This window comes from Myripristis murdjan, chromosome 16 (assembly GCF_902150065.1).
Source record: "Myripristis murdjan chromosome 16, fMyrMur1.1, whole genome shotgun sequence".
In the NCBI taxonomy this organism is placed as follows: domain Eukaryota; kingdom Metazoa; phylum Chordata; class Actinopteri; order Holocentriformes; family Holocentridae; genus Myripristis; species Myripristis murdjan.
The window spans coordinates 4,462,517-4,480,857 of NC_043995.1; the positions used below are offsets into that span (position 1 = coordinate 4,462,517).

The 18,341-nt window shown below is 40.5% G+C and overlaps 1 protein-coding gene across 10 annotated transcripts in view; it reads left to right on the forward strand.

Annotated features, from left to right (window-relative positions):
- LOC115373960 (plectin-like) overlaps positions 1-18,341 on the forward strand; it is a 154,933-nt gene that overhangs the window by 120,079 nt on the left and 16,513 nt on the right. For 9 of the 10 annotated variants that reach the window (XM_030072625.1, XM_030072626.1, XM_030072629.1 and 6 more), the window contains 24 exons: positions 2,012-2,127; positions 2,927-3,033; positions 4,456-4,575; positions 5,877-5,972; positions 6,067-6,194; positions 7,753-7,846; positions 8,436-8,590; positions 9,098-9,419; positions 10,170-10,247; positions 10,392-10,553; positions 10,709-10,813; positions 11,233-11,328; positions 11,448-11,573; positions 12,330-12,482; positions 12,616-12,770; positions 13,410-13,536; positions 13,982-14,165; positions 14,999-15,156; positions 15,362-15,540; positions 15,653-15,791; positions 16,160-16,516; positions 16,639-16,722; positions 16,841-16,945; positions 17,150-17,248. In XM_030072625.1, the coding sequence (XP_029928485.1) occupies positions 2,012-2,127; positions 2,927-3,033; positions 4,456-4,575; positions 5,877-5,972; positions 6,067-6,194; positions 7,753-7,846; positions 8,436-8,590; positions 9,098-9,419; positions 10,170-10,247; positions 10,392-10,553; positions 10,709-10,813; positions 11,233-11,328; positions 11,448-11,573; positions 12,330-12,482; positions 12,616-12,770; positions 13,410-13,536; positions 13,982-14,165; positions 14,999-15,156; positions 15,362-15,540; positions 15,653-15,791; positions 16,160-16,516; positions 16,639-16,722; positions 16,841-16,945; positions 17,150-17,248 (3,445 nt within the window). The remainder of the gene's footprint in view (positions 1-2,011; positions 2,128-2,926; positions 3,034-4,455; positions 4,576-5,876; positions 5,973-6,066; positions 6,195-7,752; positions 7,847-8,435; positions 8,591-9,097; positions 9,420-10,169; positions 10,248-10,391; positions 10,554-10,708; positions 10,814-11,232; positions 11,329-11,447; positions 11,574-12,329; positions 12,483-12,615; positions 12,771-13,409; positions 13,537-13,981; positions 14,166-14,998; positions 15,157-15,361; positions 15,541-15,652; positions 15,792-16,159; positions 16,517-16,638; positions 16,723-16,840; positions 16,946-17,149; positions 17,249-18,341) is intronic. The other variant, XM_030072623.1, reaches the window with a different exon arrangement.

Genomic DNA, 18,341 nt, shown 5'->3' on the forward strand with positions numbered 1-18,341 from the left:
TTTTGTTTTTGTGTTGCTTGAGAACTCAAGTTATCGTCTGCGGTGTGTGGAGCTTTTCAGTTTGCATTTGTCGAGCTGGTCCTGGATGTTGCTTATCACGTCGGAAAGCCTAATGGGATGAAAGCAGTGACTTGGCTGTACCACAAGGAGGCCTTTTCATCTTAGCAAGAGTTCCACCTTGCAGAAGGATTTAATCAGATGATTGTAACTTGCTGATCAAGACCTGAGACCTTGGATTCATATCTTGATTATGCAGAGTCAAATGCAAACATAAAGACCGGCCAAAATCATCATATTTGCACCTGCATTTGGACGTGGAAATCTGCTGCCACTCATCTGTTTGGAGAGGTTTCAGATCTTGGCAGATATAACAATGCTCAGTACAAAGAAGAAGAAGAAGCTGAACCAGAAGAAGAAGGGGAGCCTCAGCTTGTCAGGCTCTGTCAGCGATGTGGACAGCCGCGTGGTCATGTTGTGTGAGGATATCCCGTCAGAGGGATCTTCCTGGGACTCAGGCCGGGGTTCGCACAGCTTAGGGGCGCGCTCCAGCAGTGATGAACTGCGTAATGGATCTAGTGGTTCTCGTAGGTCTTGCGAAAGAGAGCGCCAAGGCATCACCAGCCCTTCCAGGCCAAGGAGGCAACTTGCTGTGTGTGAAGTCCGGCAGCTGCAGCGTGTTCCCATTTCTGGAGCACACTATGCTGGCCGCTCCACTCTACACGTCAGAGAGCTGTATGGATCTGCCCCTATTGCTGCTTTGTGTTACTGCTTTCCTTCTTATCTGTCACAGCTAAATATTCACAGGGATATGCTATCATGTATAGGTAGATTTGATGTTTTTGATTGTACCCAAAGCTGCAACAGTTTGTTATTAACCATTTGAGACCTGAGCAAATTCAGTGCTTTCAAAAATGTGTGAAAAAAGGTGATGAGCAAATTAGCATGAAATGGCCTAAAAATTACCAAGATTTTTGTCAAATTTATAAGAAAGCAAAATATTACTAGAAAACTAGAAAAAAACAGTAAAAACAAAATTGCAAGAGAGCAGTGTGTAATTTTTTATAAATACATAAACATATATACATATATAAATGTATATGTGTATATAAATATATAAATGTATATATAGATATAGATGTATATACACATATATATACTGCATTTTTTAAGAGGGTGGAACATAACCTTTCAAAATAAGCCCACAGGCTTCTATGTTTAAAAAGGGTTAAAACTGAAAACGTAGTGAAAAGTGTTTATCTGTGATACATAGTTTACATAGGTACATGTGATGCAGTCATCATCCTACCCAATTGTGTTCTCTGATGCACACAGGGCGTTTAGTCAAGTTGTAGGTGACTGCCAATAAAGCCAGATGCCAGCCTTGGCTATTTAAACGGCTCCATAGGTTACATTCCTGCTCCACTAGTCAGATGCCCAGAGGACACAGAAGGCAGGTGCTGTCACAGAATTATTATAAAACTGACAGATGAGGTCTTAAACTGAACTGAGCCTTTGGCAGAAGCTCTGAAAATGCGCCTGAAAACAGGGCTGGTGGCTATTAGCTTTGCTGCCATGCCATACAAGTGATAATACCTGGAATGGATTAATTTTGCATGTTTAATATGATGTAGAGTGTAAAATCAAATCAAATCAAATCAAATCCTTTATTTAACCAGATAAGCGTCATTGAGATTTAAAACATCATTGAGATTATAAAAAAATATGGCTCAATTGTGTATAGTGTATGGGTTGATTTCCAAATCAAAGTGTACTCGGTCACTATTAAATGATTAATGCCAATCATCCCAGATGACTAGCTCTGATAAACTCTAAATGTGTGTCCTTTTAGAACAAAGTGGTCATTTAAGTCTACTTAAGTTTCATATCTTATATGATATAAGTCTGTTGATGTTTCTGATATCCTTTGAGTACATGTGAGCATTTATGACCGGTGTGGTGTACTCATTGGGACCTTGTTACTGATCATTTGCCCACGTTTGTGTTTCCCCAGGCCCAGACTTGTTGACATGAGTAAAGTGTACCGACAAACCAACCTGGAGAACCTGGAACAGGCCTTCAGCGTGGCAGAGCGAGACCTTGGTGTGACACGCCTCCTGGACCCCGAGGGTAAGACTGGACAGAAGTAGCTTTAAACATGATAGCTCATAACAAGTTATTTATCGTCCATTTATTTATTTATTTATGTTCATGGCAGGGGTGCACAATATTGACAAAATATCATATTGCAATATTTTACAGGCATGTTGCAATTTTGATTGATTTCAGTATTCATAAACCTATAGGAAAATGATATTGTCATCTTCAATGACTACGTTTGATCAGTATCCATGAACTGTAGAATATTACAATGACAATGTACTGGTCATGCGATATGCACGGTCATCAGCAAACCGCCCGCTTGGCGCCTGGTTCACTCAGGCCTCAAAACGAACGCACCCATTGCCACTCATCTAACAACATGTACAAACGCATGCCTCTTACCCCTACAGCATACACAAAATATTGGATACCGACTACATACATTTTTAATATGATATTGTGTAGATTGCCATGATAAATATTTGCACCACTAGTCCATTTCATGTGTTCCTGAGATGGGTTATGTCCATGACATGACCTCTGTTCAGCAATGCCTTTTATAATTACCTTTAAAAGAAAGGGTAATGTGGGTAACAAAATTAACCAAGCCAAATCCACAATTGCCAAACCCAGTTACTTGTGAAGAATCAGTTTGCTTTAGCACCCCATTGCTATCTAGACGATCGATGGGTGCCTCTGTGGGGAGTGTTGGAATTGTGGTATTACTGTGGACACCTTTTTGCTACTTGTCACTATTACCTGATTATTATTCTCCAATACATGCTAACAAATCAGAATATGACATGATTTCATCTTATTTTTCCAGATGTTGATGTTCCCCACCCTGATGAGAAATCTATCATCACTTATGTATCATCCTTGTATGATGCCATGCCTCGTGTTCCCGACACACATGACGGCATCACAGCTAATGTGAGTGGACTACGTTTGATCCCATGATTCCTCATTGATGCCCAACTAAAGCTGAACAGGCTTGTGACTGAGAGACGGTATAAATCAACTGTTGTGGACAGTGTTTTCCAGAGCAATCTCAAGTTCAAACAGCAATCTAAGTCCTGTGACTTGGGGTGTGTGTTGTTATCGCACATTGTCTGTTAACACGGGAGCATGCATTAAGCATTACTGTCTCGCTCATTAGCCTAATTGTGTAAAGGGGGGGCTTCTCCTAGTATTGGTAGATTTCATATCTCTGACCCTAAACCAAAACGTAACTGTAAGGCAAATTCTAATCCTAAATGAACCTTAAAACTGCATTTTTATTGCAGAAAGGTGCTTTGACATCTCTTTACCTTAAACTCATACTGTTGTATATTCAGTGGTTTTCAAACTTTTTCATGTTATGGAACCTCAAGTTGACTTTCCATGAGCCGCAGACCCCCATTTGAAATGATTTTAGTTTGCCTTGAGGCTGCTTTCAGATGACCCTCATTAGCATTTAAATACAGGAAATCTGACACCATTCCAGCATCACTGATCTGATGTTTAAATATATCATTTTAATCATTGTATATAGGATTTTATTGTTATTGTAAAAAAAAAAAAATGCTCACGTTTAAGCCCTTTTCCTTTTCCTAGTTCTCTGGAATTTTTTTTCCAATTTCCTTGTAAATTTCTTGTACTTTTTTTTCTAATTTTTTCCTATTGCTACCAGTCATTTTTTGCTTGTTGGCAAACCACCTTTTTCCATTGTTTTTGAATGAAATCAAGTTACTTTGTGCTGATTGCAGAGGTTTAAATTGGTTCTATGCCATACTTGAACACAGACAAGTCAGGAAGAAGAAAAGAAAATGTTAAAATGATCCCTCATATATTTTCTGTTTCCTAACAATGTCTAGTGAATTACAGTGAAATGGAACTATTCCTCATTGTGTGAGGACCCCCAGGAAGCCCCTTAAGGAGCCCTGGGGGACCCCACATTGAAATTCACTGGTTTACATTGTAGTAAGTAGTATTAAACCAAAATGTTACCAAACCAAACCAAAATTATATCCATGGAAAAATATATTTTCATAAGGATAGAGCTTTCATAAATAGAGAAGTACATCAAATCACCCCAAAACAGATACATGTAACTTGGGTAAGGTCTTTCTCTGCCCACTCCATCCCTCCCTCCCCATTGTCTCCCTCTCATTTTCTCCTCCACCAATGCCTCCTTCATAAATGTCTCTCCTCTCCCTGCCTCCTTGTCCAATCAGACAAGACCAGGGTTGTTGGTGCTTAACTGAATTTAGTGTGGTGTGTGAGTGATTGAATGTGGAGCCAGGAGAGTAGAAAAGCCCTCCTGTTTGCGGTTGTTAAACCTCCAGCTATCTCTTTCCTCTGCGATTGCTGCAGCAGCTGGAGCTGCGCTGGCAGGAATACTACGAGCTGGTGACTCTTCTGCTACAGTGGATCCGCCACCACGTCGTGATCTTCGAGGAGAGGAAGTTCCCCGCCAGCTACGAGGAGATCGAGGTGAGAGGATTTTGCCAAAATTATAAAAAGCATCAAAGAGTGCCAAAAGTCTATTTTCTTGTTTTTCTGAATGCCCTCTAACAAAAAACTTCTCTTCGTGATATTTTGTCATCAAAAGCACAGCATGAGGACAATGCACATAACTCTGTAGAAGTATTTGATTGTAAAAAGGATTGTTCAGTTAAAGAAAACAGTTGCATCATGTAGCTATGGGCAAAAAGAAAGAAGTGGTGCAGACATTGTTGGACATCTTGCAGTGCTGGTGCTGAGAAACTGCAGCCTAAAGCTATTGTTGAACCTAATCCTCAGCAGAATCATCTCTCTGCCACAATACACCAGGGACACCGAACAAAAACATAGCATGACTTCACTGTTCTTCTTCTTTCTCTTTGAAGTCTGGCAGCAGTATGCACGGTCACAAAAACTCCAGCACTTTCTTGGATGTTTAACTATTCTTTCACATAACAAAGTTACGACTTTGCACATCACCTTTCGCTTCACTAATAAACACAATTAAGTTATTTGACTTGTTAAACAGGTTTAACTCAGTTTACATTGGTCATGGGAATGCTTAAATGCTTCTGTAGAGCAGTGGGCTTCAGTCTTTGGGGTCTAAGACAAACTCAGGGGTTACCGACAGGGCATATAGGTGTGGTCATAATTCTGCAGACTGTAAGACATATAATATTAATTATAAGATATTTGACGGACACATTTCTTTTTTGTGAAAGGCCTAAAAAGAATTTGGGGCAAAAAGAATCTTGTTGAATTTAGAAGTAATGATGACTTGGAAAAAAAAATAATGCAATGCCAACAACATACAAATATCACTTTGCATCTACAAAATGTGTGCCTTATGTGCAGAGCAGTAATTCTTCATGCATGTATCATGCCCACTCAAACTGAACAAACAGCATATAATTAAATCAAAAATAATAAAACAAAATAAAATAATCTATATTTGGAACTGGCTGCTTACACAAATTACTTTTGTGTTGCATTGAAAATTGAATTATAGGCCATTTTGTGAAGCTTGGTGCCATCTTCACATAGCTCACTCCACAAAAAATGCCAAATCGGGGCTACGGTATTTTTATAGATAGAATCCGGTAGATGCTGTTGATATTTTTAGTTTTACATCCATGTGTGTCTTACGTACAGGTGACAGAAAGTTCAAGATAAAACGGTCTAAATTAATTATGTTGTATGTTTAAATGAATAAAACTAGGGAATATAATGTCTGATAATAAAGATACAATGAAGATAAATGGGTTGTGCATTCTTTTTTTTTTCCCCTGTAGATCCTGTGGCGCCAGTTCTTGAAGTTCAAAGAGACAGAGCTGCCAGCAAAAGAGACTGACAAGAATCGCTCGAAACACATCTACCAGTCCTTTGAGGCAAGCTGACCAAAATTTTTACATTCTGTCCTGTTCTATTCTATTCTATTCCATTTTTTGATGACTAATGCGGTGGCCTCCCCTCTTCCCACAGAGTGCAGTGCATGCTGGTCAGGTGAAGGTCCCTCCAGGTTACCACCCTATTGATGTAGAGAAAGAATGGGGTCGCCTGCATGTGGCCATTCTAGAGAGAGAACGGCTGCTCAGGATAGAGTTTGAACGGTGAGTGACGTTGCAAATATCTACTCACAGATACACATTTTTATTGCTGATTTTACTTGAAGTTAAGTCTTTGCTATTGAGAGGGCCGAAAATAATCTGGATGAATTGATTGCTGATCGTCATCAAAACTCATTGACAAAATTCATTGCCAGTCTTACCTTATTATATTTGGGGTTTAACTGACTGAGTGAGTGAGATTTGTTCTGCTCCCAGAGCACCTCTGTCTTTATGAAATGTTTGTAGAGCTTAAACTGTGTGTTTACCCTCCCTACACTGTTAATTAAGGAATGGCAAGAATTCTGTTATTGCCTGATAGGATCACGTCATCGTCTGTGTGGCAGGCTCCCATTTAACTTGATTAAAACAAATGGGGATTACCGCTCTCGGTTACTACCACATGGATGTAGTTGTCTACTAGCAGACACCTATGCTGTTGCTATGAGTCCAGGGTGGCTGAAACGTTACCACGAGCTTCAGTTTTTTCCAATTGGTTGCTCTTTGGTAGATTTAGTTCTCCTGAATAAAGACGTAAGTGTATCGTATAGAAAAATAAAAAAGTTGCTCTAGCTCTAGCTTACATGCATAGCAATTTTATTATAGCCACATAAGTCATTTTCCATCATGCATTTGTTGTTGCAGACTTCTTGCCTCGTTTCCTTTCCAAGTTATGCGATAGCTGAAGAATGAGTGTCTTTGTTTCAAAATGCTGGTTTGACACAACACGTTTAAAAAACAGTATTATCATAATTGGATCAGGTAGACATATATTAAATATGAAACAGAATGTTGGGACACTGCCAGTGTCCTGTGTATTTAGAGCGACGATGGTATGTCACGCCTAGAAATGGGCTGGTCCATGTCACGAGGCTATCTGGTCATCTTGCAGTCTTAAAGCCTTGTTCATGGGGCTGAAATGTGGAATGGCTGAACAAGCAGAGCGGACGTCTTCCTCACAAAACGGAGACATTTATGCCATTCTGTACCACCACTTGGCAGAGAGATTTTCTAGTATGCGGTGGGACTGTGAGAAACACAGGGTCTCTCATGGTTGGAATGTAGGAAAGTTACAACATGGCATTTGTGACTGACCCTCATAGACTAGAGTACTTGCTTCGTCGCCCGCGGCCGTAAGTGTTGTGACTTGTGTTGAGAACTTCAGCTTCTGTTTATCTTAATGTGATGTGATTGTGTATGTTCCTGTGTGATGTGATGTGATATGTTCCGATTGATATATATGCATTGAATCTCAAGCCTTCTGACTTTTTAAAGAAAAAAATGCTGCATATTGTTTTGTAATTATTTGATAAGTAATAAGTAACCAATCAGCATCATCTGTATATGTGCTAAACCTACACCTGTTTTGCTATTATATACCTTATTGTGCAAATAGTTAGTGATCAATAATCTAATCAGTTTAATTATTATGAGTGCCATTGTATTTTGCATACCCTGCGTACAGTGTATGCTGTTTGCTGCTATTTTCTTTTCTTTTTTTTTCTTTTTAATAATTATTTTGTATCAGTCTTTGATGACACTCATCTAATCTAATCTAATCTAGACTTGAGAGGCTTCAGAGGATCCTTAGTAAAGTCCAGATGGAGTCTGGGGTGTGTGAGGAACAGCTCAACCAGCTGGAGACCCTGCTGCAGACAGTGAGTACCATACAGATCTGACACTGGAGGAAACTATACTGTGTGTTTACAAAGCTTCTAATCGGATCACAAGTGATCACATGTCACTTATGTGCTTTTTTAGTGTAATTTAAGATCATAGCATTTTGAATTAGCTGTAATTCACTAGGATGCTTTGTTCATAAAGGTTTCCCAAAAATATCTTCAGCTTATTTTCCTCCTCTGTACAACATTGAAAAAATGCAGAGAAATAAATCCACAGTGTTGGGGCTGTAGCAGAGGTCTGGGTGCTGGGTCACAAGGGCAGGATGTTTTTTAAGTGACTCATCATAGTCATATGGATTTACTCACTGCATTCGTCCTTTGAATCAGAAATGGTAGAGAGAATCAGACCATGTACCATTACATATCTAAAATAACTAGCTAGGAATAATTGTAGTCAATATTTAGAAAAAAAGTCAAAATCAAAAACATTGTATATAATGTATCCTCAAAATCATTTAAGTGGAGAGTGGCCTGTTTTATGTCAATCAGTGTCACTGCTTCCATAATTGTTGCGGTCACTGAAAGTAAAATGGAAATGATCATCTTTATTTTTTTCATCCCATAGGACATCCGTCTGCTGAATGCAGGGAAGCCAGCTCAGCACACAGCAGAGGTGCACAGGGACCTGGACAAGGCAGATGACATGATCCGTCTGCTCTTCAATGATGTGCAACTACTCAAGGATGGGCGCCACCTGCAGGCTGAGCAAATGTACCGCAGGTAAGTGCTTGCTCCTTTACATTCAAGTCAACTTTATTTGTCAAGTGGTATAATCAGCTGCTTTACAAGGTCAAAAGAAAAACTATAACATAACATCAACACAAATGAAACAAGGGTAATGATGGCATATGGATAATCATTTCTCAAAAACTGCAAGAAAAAAAGAAAAAATTTAGAGGCATATAGGGTTCCATAACTCTCTTATCCTAGTCTTTAAAAAATAAATACCATACAGTACTATACAATGGCAAAGAGAAAAACAATGTTCCTGGCATTGGATCTAACAATTTTCAGGCAATTTTGCATGGTTACAAAAAACTGAGTCACAAAGCTTAATGCACCAAGTGTGACTAATTCAGTCACTCACGGATATGAAACGCTATTAGTCTTTCTTGCATGTGTCCACACTTTCAAACAGCATGCGAATATGAATTTGAGCATAAAATGAAATGGACCAATTCAGTCTGGTTATAAGAGACAAGATGTAACTCTTTGTTATCCCCACAGGGTTTACCGCCTCCATGAGCGCCTGGTGAACCTCCGCAGTGATTACAACCTCCGCTTGAAGTCTGGTGTGAACGTTGCCCAGGCGAACAAGACCCAGACCTCCCAGCAGCCATCCATTAAGGTGCGGCCTGAGATGGATGAAGTGACCCTGCGCTACGCCCAAGACCTGCTGGCCTGGGTGGAGGAGAATCAACGTCGCATTGATGAAGCTCAGTGGGGCTCTGACTTACCCTCTGTGGAGTCCCACCTGGGCAGCCACAGAGGCCTGCATCAGAGCGTGGAGGACTTCCGAACCAAGATTGAACGGGCTAAGACTGACGAGGTAGACCCTCACTGTTACTGCAAAAAGCATCTCAGAGGGCTGTCACACCTACACTGTTTGGCCCATGGCCTGTTTGGCCTGAAAAGTTGAGGACATGATCCTACCTTAACTATAGGAAGTGAACTGTAACCTAACATGCCTACAACTAAAATACAAATGCCTGTAGCCTATAAAAAACACTAAAACCAATGCCTAATCATCAAATACATACACATTGTAGGCACACACTTGGGCCCGCCTTCTCTTTTGGTAACGTCTCCTTGCTGCTCGTCTTTACATGAAGCAATACTGCATTGTTCATTTTCGTCTAGACAGGGGCTCATTCTGCGTATACTGAACAGTTGTTCTTATTGGGTAAGAACATCAAAGCACTCTAAAAACAAGGACTGCCATCACAGTACTGTCTTAATCCATTGTTGTGCTGTTGCTCAGTTGTTGCAATAGCAACAGTGTGTTTTCCAGACCAGAGTTTCCCTTGAAAAAAAATCTGTCCAGTAGATAAAGGACCCACCGCGTGTCATTTGTTAACAAATTTTTGTCCACAGGGCCTTATGAACACTAACAGGACAAAATGAAAAATGCAGTAACAACTTCATGCTTGAATCTGACAAAGGAAGTGCACTGTGAGGTGTGACAGTCACCCTCAGAATCAATTCTTTTTCTTTTTTTCTTTGCTTTTAGTCTTTATATCCGATATATACACACATCTTAAAGTCTTGTTTTTCTTGTTTTTTCTTGAATCTTCTTTAGACCCAACTATCTACTGTCAGCAAGGGCACATACAGAGACTACCTGGGGAAACTGGACCTACAGTATGCCAAACTACTGGTAAATACATGAATTATATGACTTTTTTTAAAATCTCATTTTACTGTTATATAGTTGTACAACTTCAAATGTTCTGGAAACTGATGCATTTTTGTGTTTGAAATTGTTCAGTTCTCATTAACAGATTGCTTATTTTTTGCACAGAACTCCTCCAAGTCCCGCTTGAGGAACTTGGATTCACTCCATGCCTTTGTCAGTGCTGCCACTAAGGAACTGATGTGGCTAAATGACAAGGAAGAGGAGGAGGTCAACTTTGACTGGAGTGACCGCAATACCAACATGACAGCAAAGAAAGATAACTACTCTGTACGTCTCTCGAGTAGCATACAACTTTTAATTCTGTGGTCTCATGATTCATGCTATTAATCTCAAACTTGACAGTGATGTTTCAGAATAACTGAATGAATGGATGGGAGTTTTCTTTCGGGGTTGCCATTAATTGTCTCATCCTGATTGTTCAGGCTCTCATGCGAGAACTGGAGATGAGGGAGAAGAAGATAAATGACATCCAGGCCATGGGTGACAAACTTATCAAAGAGGGACATCCTGGCAAGAAGACAGTTGAGGTGAATATGGTTAAAGAGTAAATGTGTGCTACAAATTGGCCTGTAATAAGAGGAAGGTGCTGACACAAAGTGAAACAACCATACAAAGATGGAGTTTAAAGTTGGAGTGATAAAATACACTGAATCGTCTTCATGCTGACATGTTCTTTAATTTGAATGTGAAAATGTCCCCTGGAGACGTTCATGTACAGTGTCAGTGTCTGATTTAAAGCTGCCCTAAGAAACACCAATTCTCTCAACCAATCACAAAGTGGAACTGCAATAAAGTGGAGCACCCAATCCCACTAATTTAGACACCATAGGTTTGCCCTATTTGTCCCAATTAAATTATGGTGTGGTCACTGGCAAGCAGACAATATACAGGCAATGATAAATCAAAACTAAAAGGCAAAATACAAACTCTTCCTTGTCTCTGTCAGGCCTTCACGGCTGCTTTGCAGACTCAGTGGAGCTGGATCCTTCAGCTGTGCTGTTGCATTGAGGCTCATCTCAAAGAAAACACAGCCTACTACCAGGTATACCACTTTGACCGTAATGAAAAGAAAACTGTCTCACTAACAACCCACATAATATTCATACTAGTGAACTCGTGCCACCATTTCTTTTCTCCTCATGCAATGTCCTGTCCTTGCAGTTCTTTGCTGATGTGAAAGATGCTCAGGAGAAGATGAAGAAGATGCAGGACAACATGAAAAAGAAGTACAGCTGTGATCGTTCCACTACAGCCACACGGCTGGAAGATCTGCTGCAGGATGCTGTGGTGTGTGATGGCTCCTTACATTGTATACAGCTGCATTTATGTGCTCTTGGTTTTTCAGTTTTTCATCCAACTTTTCTTAAGTGCCTGACACACCAAGCCATCAACCCACACTGGGATGTCATTGGCCATTTGTGGCCAGTGGCTACCCATAGTTTGTGCCATGCGCTCTCAGTCTTCTAGTTAACCACCAACCAGCTGACCGAGTATTTTGAATTGGTGGCAAAGGCCGTCAGTGAGAGAGCGCTTCCTGAAATGGCCATTCAGCCTGAACAAAGCAGAGCTAAGCAGAGTTAATTGCTGCCAAGCTAGCTAACCAGATCTAGTTATGGTAAACAAATCCTCCACAAGCACAAGATCTTCAGGCTGACAACGCCAGTGCAGTTGCATCTTCTCATCAGACATTTTTCCAGTTCATGTAACAAAACTGTTGGATTCTTTATCTGTCCACAGTCCTGAGATCTGCAGTTTTACTTTTCTGAAGGACTGCTGCCCCCTCCTGGTATAGTTATTTCATCTCACGCAGGCCATAACATGCTTGCATGTCAGCTGCCAGCTGTAGTCTCTGCAGTGTGTTCATGGACACGTTTTAGCAGGCAACATGAGGTGCTTTGAGATGACACAAAGCAGTCTGACCATGGTCTTGGATTACGCTTAGTTCTCGGCATCGGCTTGGTGTGTCCCATGGCCTAATGTGCACCATGAGAAGGCCAGATTTCATTAATTGTAATCTAGTTTGGTTTGATTTGTTTTCAACAGGAAGAGAAGGAACAACTGAATGAATTCAAGACCCTTGTGACAGGCCTGAACAAGAGAGCTAAATCCATCATCCAGCTGAAACCACGTAACCCCACCACTTCTATCAAAGGCAAACTGCCCATTCAGGCTGTCTGTGACTTCAAGCAGATGGAGGTTAGAATGCCTGTTTATCTGCTTATAAAGGTCTACACTCATCCATAACTGAAGAAAGACAGAGTCTCAGTTTACACTCATCACTCATGAAATTATAAACAACCTGTTCCTCCAATTCTGGATTCTGTTTCAGATCACTGTCCATAAAGGAGATGAGTGTGCACTGCTCAACAACTCTCAGCCATTCAAGTGGAAGGTCCTAAACCATTCTGGCAATGAGGCAGTGGTGCCCTCTGTCTGCTTCCTTGTACCACCAGTCAATAAGGAGGCTGTGGACAGTGTGGCCAGGTAAGAACACAGCATTTTGAAATACGTAGCTGTGTACATGCATGTAGTAATCCATGTATCAGCCACACTTTGGCAAAAATCTTTTTCAAGTTAAGCTGTTTAGATGAAACTTAGATAGCGTCAAACTGAACCTCCTTTTATACATGAGCGCACTAATTAAAGGAATATGTCCTCTCAATCTTTGACTGAGCGATTTTATGTGGTTAGAATACAATGGTGAAAAAACATGATCATCTCCACAGCAATGTGTATGATCTTTACTTTTCACTATAATGAATCACAGACATCATAAATACCAGGGTGTGGTTGCTGCTGGGAACACACTCACACTTAAAAAAGGAAAAAACAAAAGGAAAACAAAAAGATGTTCACACACCACAGTAATCCATTTAATATATTAGCTAATGATGATATTAATGGTACTGCATGCAATACGGTAGAATTCAGCAAAACCTTGTTAATACCCAAGGAGCACTTTGATTTTTGACATTTTGAAAACAGATAATAGATGCAGACAGATACAAAATACCCACATTTTACCTGAAAACATGACCATTGCTGCCACTCTGTTATAATAGCTAAAATAATTTCTGTATCTCGTTTTTCCCACTCTCTGTCTATTGTCCTCTCCTGCTGCAGTCTGGATACAGGTTACCAGCAGATGATGTCCATGTGGCAAAGGCTGCACATTGACATGAAGAGTCTGCTGTCTTGGCAGTACCTGATGAAGGACATCACACAGATTCGCTCCTGGAACATCACCATGGTTGGTTTTAACATTTTTCTGCAGAGAATTATTTTATGACCTATGATATATTTTGGTTGCACTTGAGTGCTGTTGGGTATTTGTCAGATCTCAAACATAAGGTGCTTATAGGAAAATGTTTTCCTTGAGTGAGCCAGACCCATCTTAAATCTGTAGTTGGAGGTTAGGAATGCAATGCCATGCAAGGACTTTTATCACAGTAGAAAGACTTTGGAATCTTCCAAATTCAGTTACCACAATAGAATTTCCCTGATTGTTGTTAGGAACAGTGTGCACCAAAGTTTATAAAATCAGCAGGGAAACCTTCAATGATTTGTTTGTGCTTTGATGCTACTGTGTATTTAAGACTATAATAAGAGTGGGAGCCTGCATAAAAAGAGAAAAAATGCTGTAAAATTACACTCAGTGATCCCCCATCCCAACATATTCTTGCCCTCCTGTGTAGTTAAAGACAATGAGACCAGATGAATACAGACTGATGATGAGGAACCTGGAGCTCCATTATCAGGACTTCATGCGTGACAGCCAGGACTCCCAGCTCTTTGGCCCTGATGACCGCATGCAGATCGAGGGAGACTACAACAAGACAACCCAGCATTTCGACACCCTGCTGCGCTCCATAGAGAAAGGTGAGCTTCCTCAGAGCAATTTGCTTTGTATCAAGCCAAAAGAGCAAAAGATAGCCAGCAGTCTTTTTTCAGCACAACAAATTCACTTTTGGTTAATTGTGTTTGTAGCAAAGAATTCTGTCCTAGTTTTATAGCAACTGTAGATAACTGTCAATACACCTTTCAGGACCAAAGGTTGTTAAACTCAAAGGTGAGTGATGTAGTGTTAAGTGAAGCCAATCGAAGCTACAGCTCACCAAGCTAGTGTATGGCCATGCTTTTGAGTCTTGGATGAAATGTTCAAAACTGTTTGTCAGAGTTCACATAGATTGTTACGCTTTCCTGTCCTTCACGGAGTGGTACATGACTGCATGTTGATTCCCATAAGGCTTAACGACATAGTGCTGAGTAGAGTGCGTTTTATATGGCTCATTAAGGTCTGTTGTGCTTTTGTCATGCACAAAATAGTAGCCATATTGCAAATTAGTGTAGTTACTAAGGTAGATAGTACTTGGTTTGAAATGATATCATGCTTGGTGTGACACGTGAACACATGCATGTCAGAGCTGCACTTGAACTGTGGTAGAAACTGAGAATTTCTGGTTTGAAAATGTTGAGGATGTTGATACATGATGTAGCCACACTGTAACCAAACCACAATGTCAAATCATACACATGATATACTGCACCGTGATATACCACACCACATATAGACAAAGCTCTTATCTAAGGCGTGTACAATATTGTTTCATCAACTGATCAGAATCAGGATCACCACTGGGGTCAGTATTTTTCTTTTTTTCCTTTTTATTCAAATCCTGCTATTCTAAAATATAATTTCTGCTACCACATAGGTGAACAGAACGAGACTGTCTGTAAGAGGTACATCTCTGAGATCAAGGACCTGCGTCTCCGTATCGAGGACTGTGAGGCTCAGACTGTGGCTCGTATACGCAAACCTGTGGAAAAGGATCCACTCAAAGAATGTTCTGAGAAGATCACAGGGCAGAAGGTACTGTGCTCATGTTAAAGTTGCAACACATTAACAGCATATTATACATCGATTCTGAAACAGTAGGGATATATAGGGATTTTTTTTTTTTTTTTTTTTTTTTGCCAGGGTAATATTTGTCAATTTTTCTAGGGGAGTATTTGTCCATGTTCATGCTTTGGCTCAAGCTATTTTTTAAATCTTATTGTCTTCTTCCATTCTACAGAAAGTCCAAACGGAGCTTGAGGGCATCAAGAAGGACCTTGACAAGGTGGCTGTGAAGACGCAGGAGGTGCTGGCCTCGCCTCAGCAGTCTGCCTCGGCTCCTGTCCTGCGATCTGAGCTAGACCTCACAGTGCAGAAAATGGATCACGCTTACAATCTTTCCTCTGTTTATCTGGACAAGTGAGTAGCACTCCCCTCTTATCAGGTACTCATAATGGTGAAAAGAAGGAAATGCATTATAGTTTTCCTAATCGCCACTCTGTCTTTGCTCCTTTCATTTTCCTCGCCCCAGACTGAAGACTGTGGACGTGGTCATCCGCAACACACAGGAGGCGGAGGACGTTCTCAAGAAGTACGAGGACAGTCTGCGTGAGATCCACAGTGTGCCCAGTGATGTCAAGGAAGTGGAGAAGTACCGGACACAGCTGAAGGTGAATAACATTAGGAAACACCTCTTCTTGATTAAATCTTTTTAACTGAAAAGAGGTCTCATTTTGTCTCACTTGTGGAGTAACCTGTGAAGTTTGTTACACATTTTATGACATTTTATTGGCAAGATATTCATTATGAGTGCCTTGCTCCTCCTCCCCTTTGCATTTAGCATGTAGGATTAAATTGTGTCAGATTTAATGTTTGTATGAAATTATATGATTGAATATGAAATGCAGCTTACATTTTTTCAACTGTCCACCCATTTGATTTTTGTTCCTAGTAATGAAAGTTCCATCTACACTTCGCTGATGAAGCTGTCCATGTGTGCTCACTTTAGACTGCCATTTCTCTCTTTTCAAACCTGCAGAAAATGCGAGCTGAAGCTGAGGGTGAGCAGCCGGTGTTTGACTCCCTGGAGGGAGAGCTGAAGAAGGCCTCTGCAGTGAGTGACAAGATGTCTCGCGTGCACAGTGAGCGCGATGTCGAGATGGACCACTACCGGCAGCACCTGTCGAGCCTCCAGGACCGCTGGAAGGCTGTGTTCACCCAGATCGACCTTCGCCAGAGGGACCTTGAGCAGCTCGGACGCCAGCTGGGCTACTACCGCGAGAGCTACGACTGGCTGATCCGCTGGATTGCTGACGCCAAACAGAGACAGGAGAAGATCCAGGCTGTGCCCATCACTGACAGCAAGACTCTGAAGGAGCAACTGGCCCAGGAAAAGGTATGATGTGCACGCTAATACTGTAGATCATGCTCCTATCATTACCTAGTTCGTTTTCTCATGCTATTTCGCCCAAAACAAATGAGCTAAACCCATCAATCAACCCCTTCTTCTCAAAACAGAAACTTCTGGAGGAGATTGAGAAGAACAAGGAGAAAGTTGATGAGTGTCAAACATATGCTAAAGCGTACATTGACACTATCAAGGTGAGCATGAAGTGATATTGCTTGTGCACATGGTTGTATGTATATTGTAGTTGAGAGCATTCAGAAACAGTACTTTGGCGTAACTGATACATGGAGATACTTGTCCTTGTTTTGACAGGATTATGAACTCCAGCTGGTTGCCTACAAAGCTCATGTGGAACCTCTTACTTCTCCCCTGAAGAAAACCAAAATGGATTCAGCCTCTGACAACATCATTCAGGAGGTGTGTTTCCTAGAAGGCACATTGGATGCATCAAACAGAAAATGCTAAAGATAATTATAAAGGAGATCTTCATCATTAACTGTTGTCAGTGTGAGAGAGATATGCACAGACTGAAAAATTATGAAACATTTACATGTGGGGATTTTTTGTAATTATTAAATAATTGATTGTCTTCCCCCCCTATTCTCCCTGTCTCTATTCCAGTATGTGACACTGAGGACCCGGTACAGTGAGCTGATGACTCTGACCAGTCAGTACATCAAGTTCATCACAGACACTCAGCGCCGCCTTGAAGATGAGGAGGTGCGTGACAGCTTCCCAGAGATCCCAAATAAACTAAATTCTAACGCCAACCTAACCAACCAATTAATCAACCAATCAACCAACAAATCAACATGCCGACCGATGACCAAATGCATGCATGCATGCATGCAGTCTTTTGTCTGTGTGTCTTGAACACACACACACATACACACAAACACACACACACGATTAATGTAATGGTGACAATTTGCTCCTTTGCATTGACATTTAAGCAAGAAACATTGGCATGCTGTAGCTGATCATAAGCTAGAGCAGCACTTATAAAATGTTTTTGATACACAATATGTAGCAATCATAAGAAGGCATATTCAGGGTTTGCGTAAGGATTTGCTATAAAAAAAAAAAAAACAATAATTATAATTGCAAATACACAGTTGACAATGCATGAGTTTTACGAGTGCACTGATTTTGACGTGAATACTTTTGTGAAATGTGTGGAGAAATTAAATCTGAAGCTTAGGTAGGAGAGCATTCTCAATGTTCGTCTAAAACTAGTTACACAGAGATGTTTGTTCATACTGGCTTTGTCATCTCCATTCATTTCATGTGTTGTTCGTAAAAGGGGGTCTTTCTTTCACTATGTTTCTTTCACTATGTTTCTTTCTTTTTTTTTCTTTCACTAAGTTTTTATTTATTTTTTCCCCACTTGCCTCTTTGTCTTCAACTGAAGTTGTTACTTGCTTCTGGTTATCATGGTCTTCAATTCTCCTTTTTCAAATTAACACAAGTTTAACATTTTCTTAAAAAAGCAGTCTTTAAGGCATTCTTTTCTAACCCTAATGTTTTGTTTGTTTCTTTGCTTCTCTTAACTGCTTGCCAGTGCTTTGTCATGATGAATGCTTAACTTGTTTGGGCATTAAAGAGGTAAATTATTCACAGTGCTTCAGGTACCTATAACCTCCATTCTGTCATGGCACCCTCACATTCATGTCTCTCCCAAACTGTAATGCATGTATTTGTATGTGCTTTATTTACAAATTTTCTTTATTCACTGCAGTCATTTATAGAATTGCCTTTAAAGCCTTTTGTCTGTGACTATTACTACTGCTTATGCACAGTCACTCTTATTAAC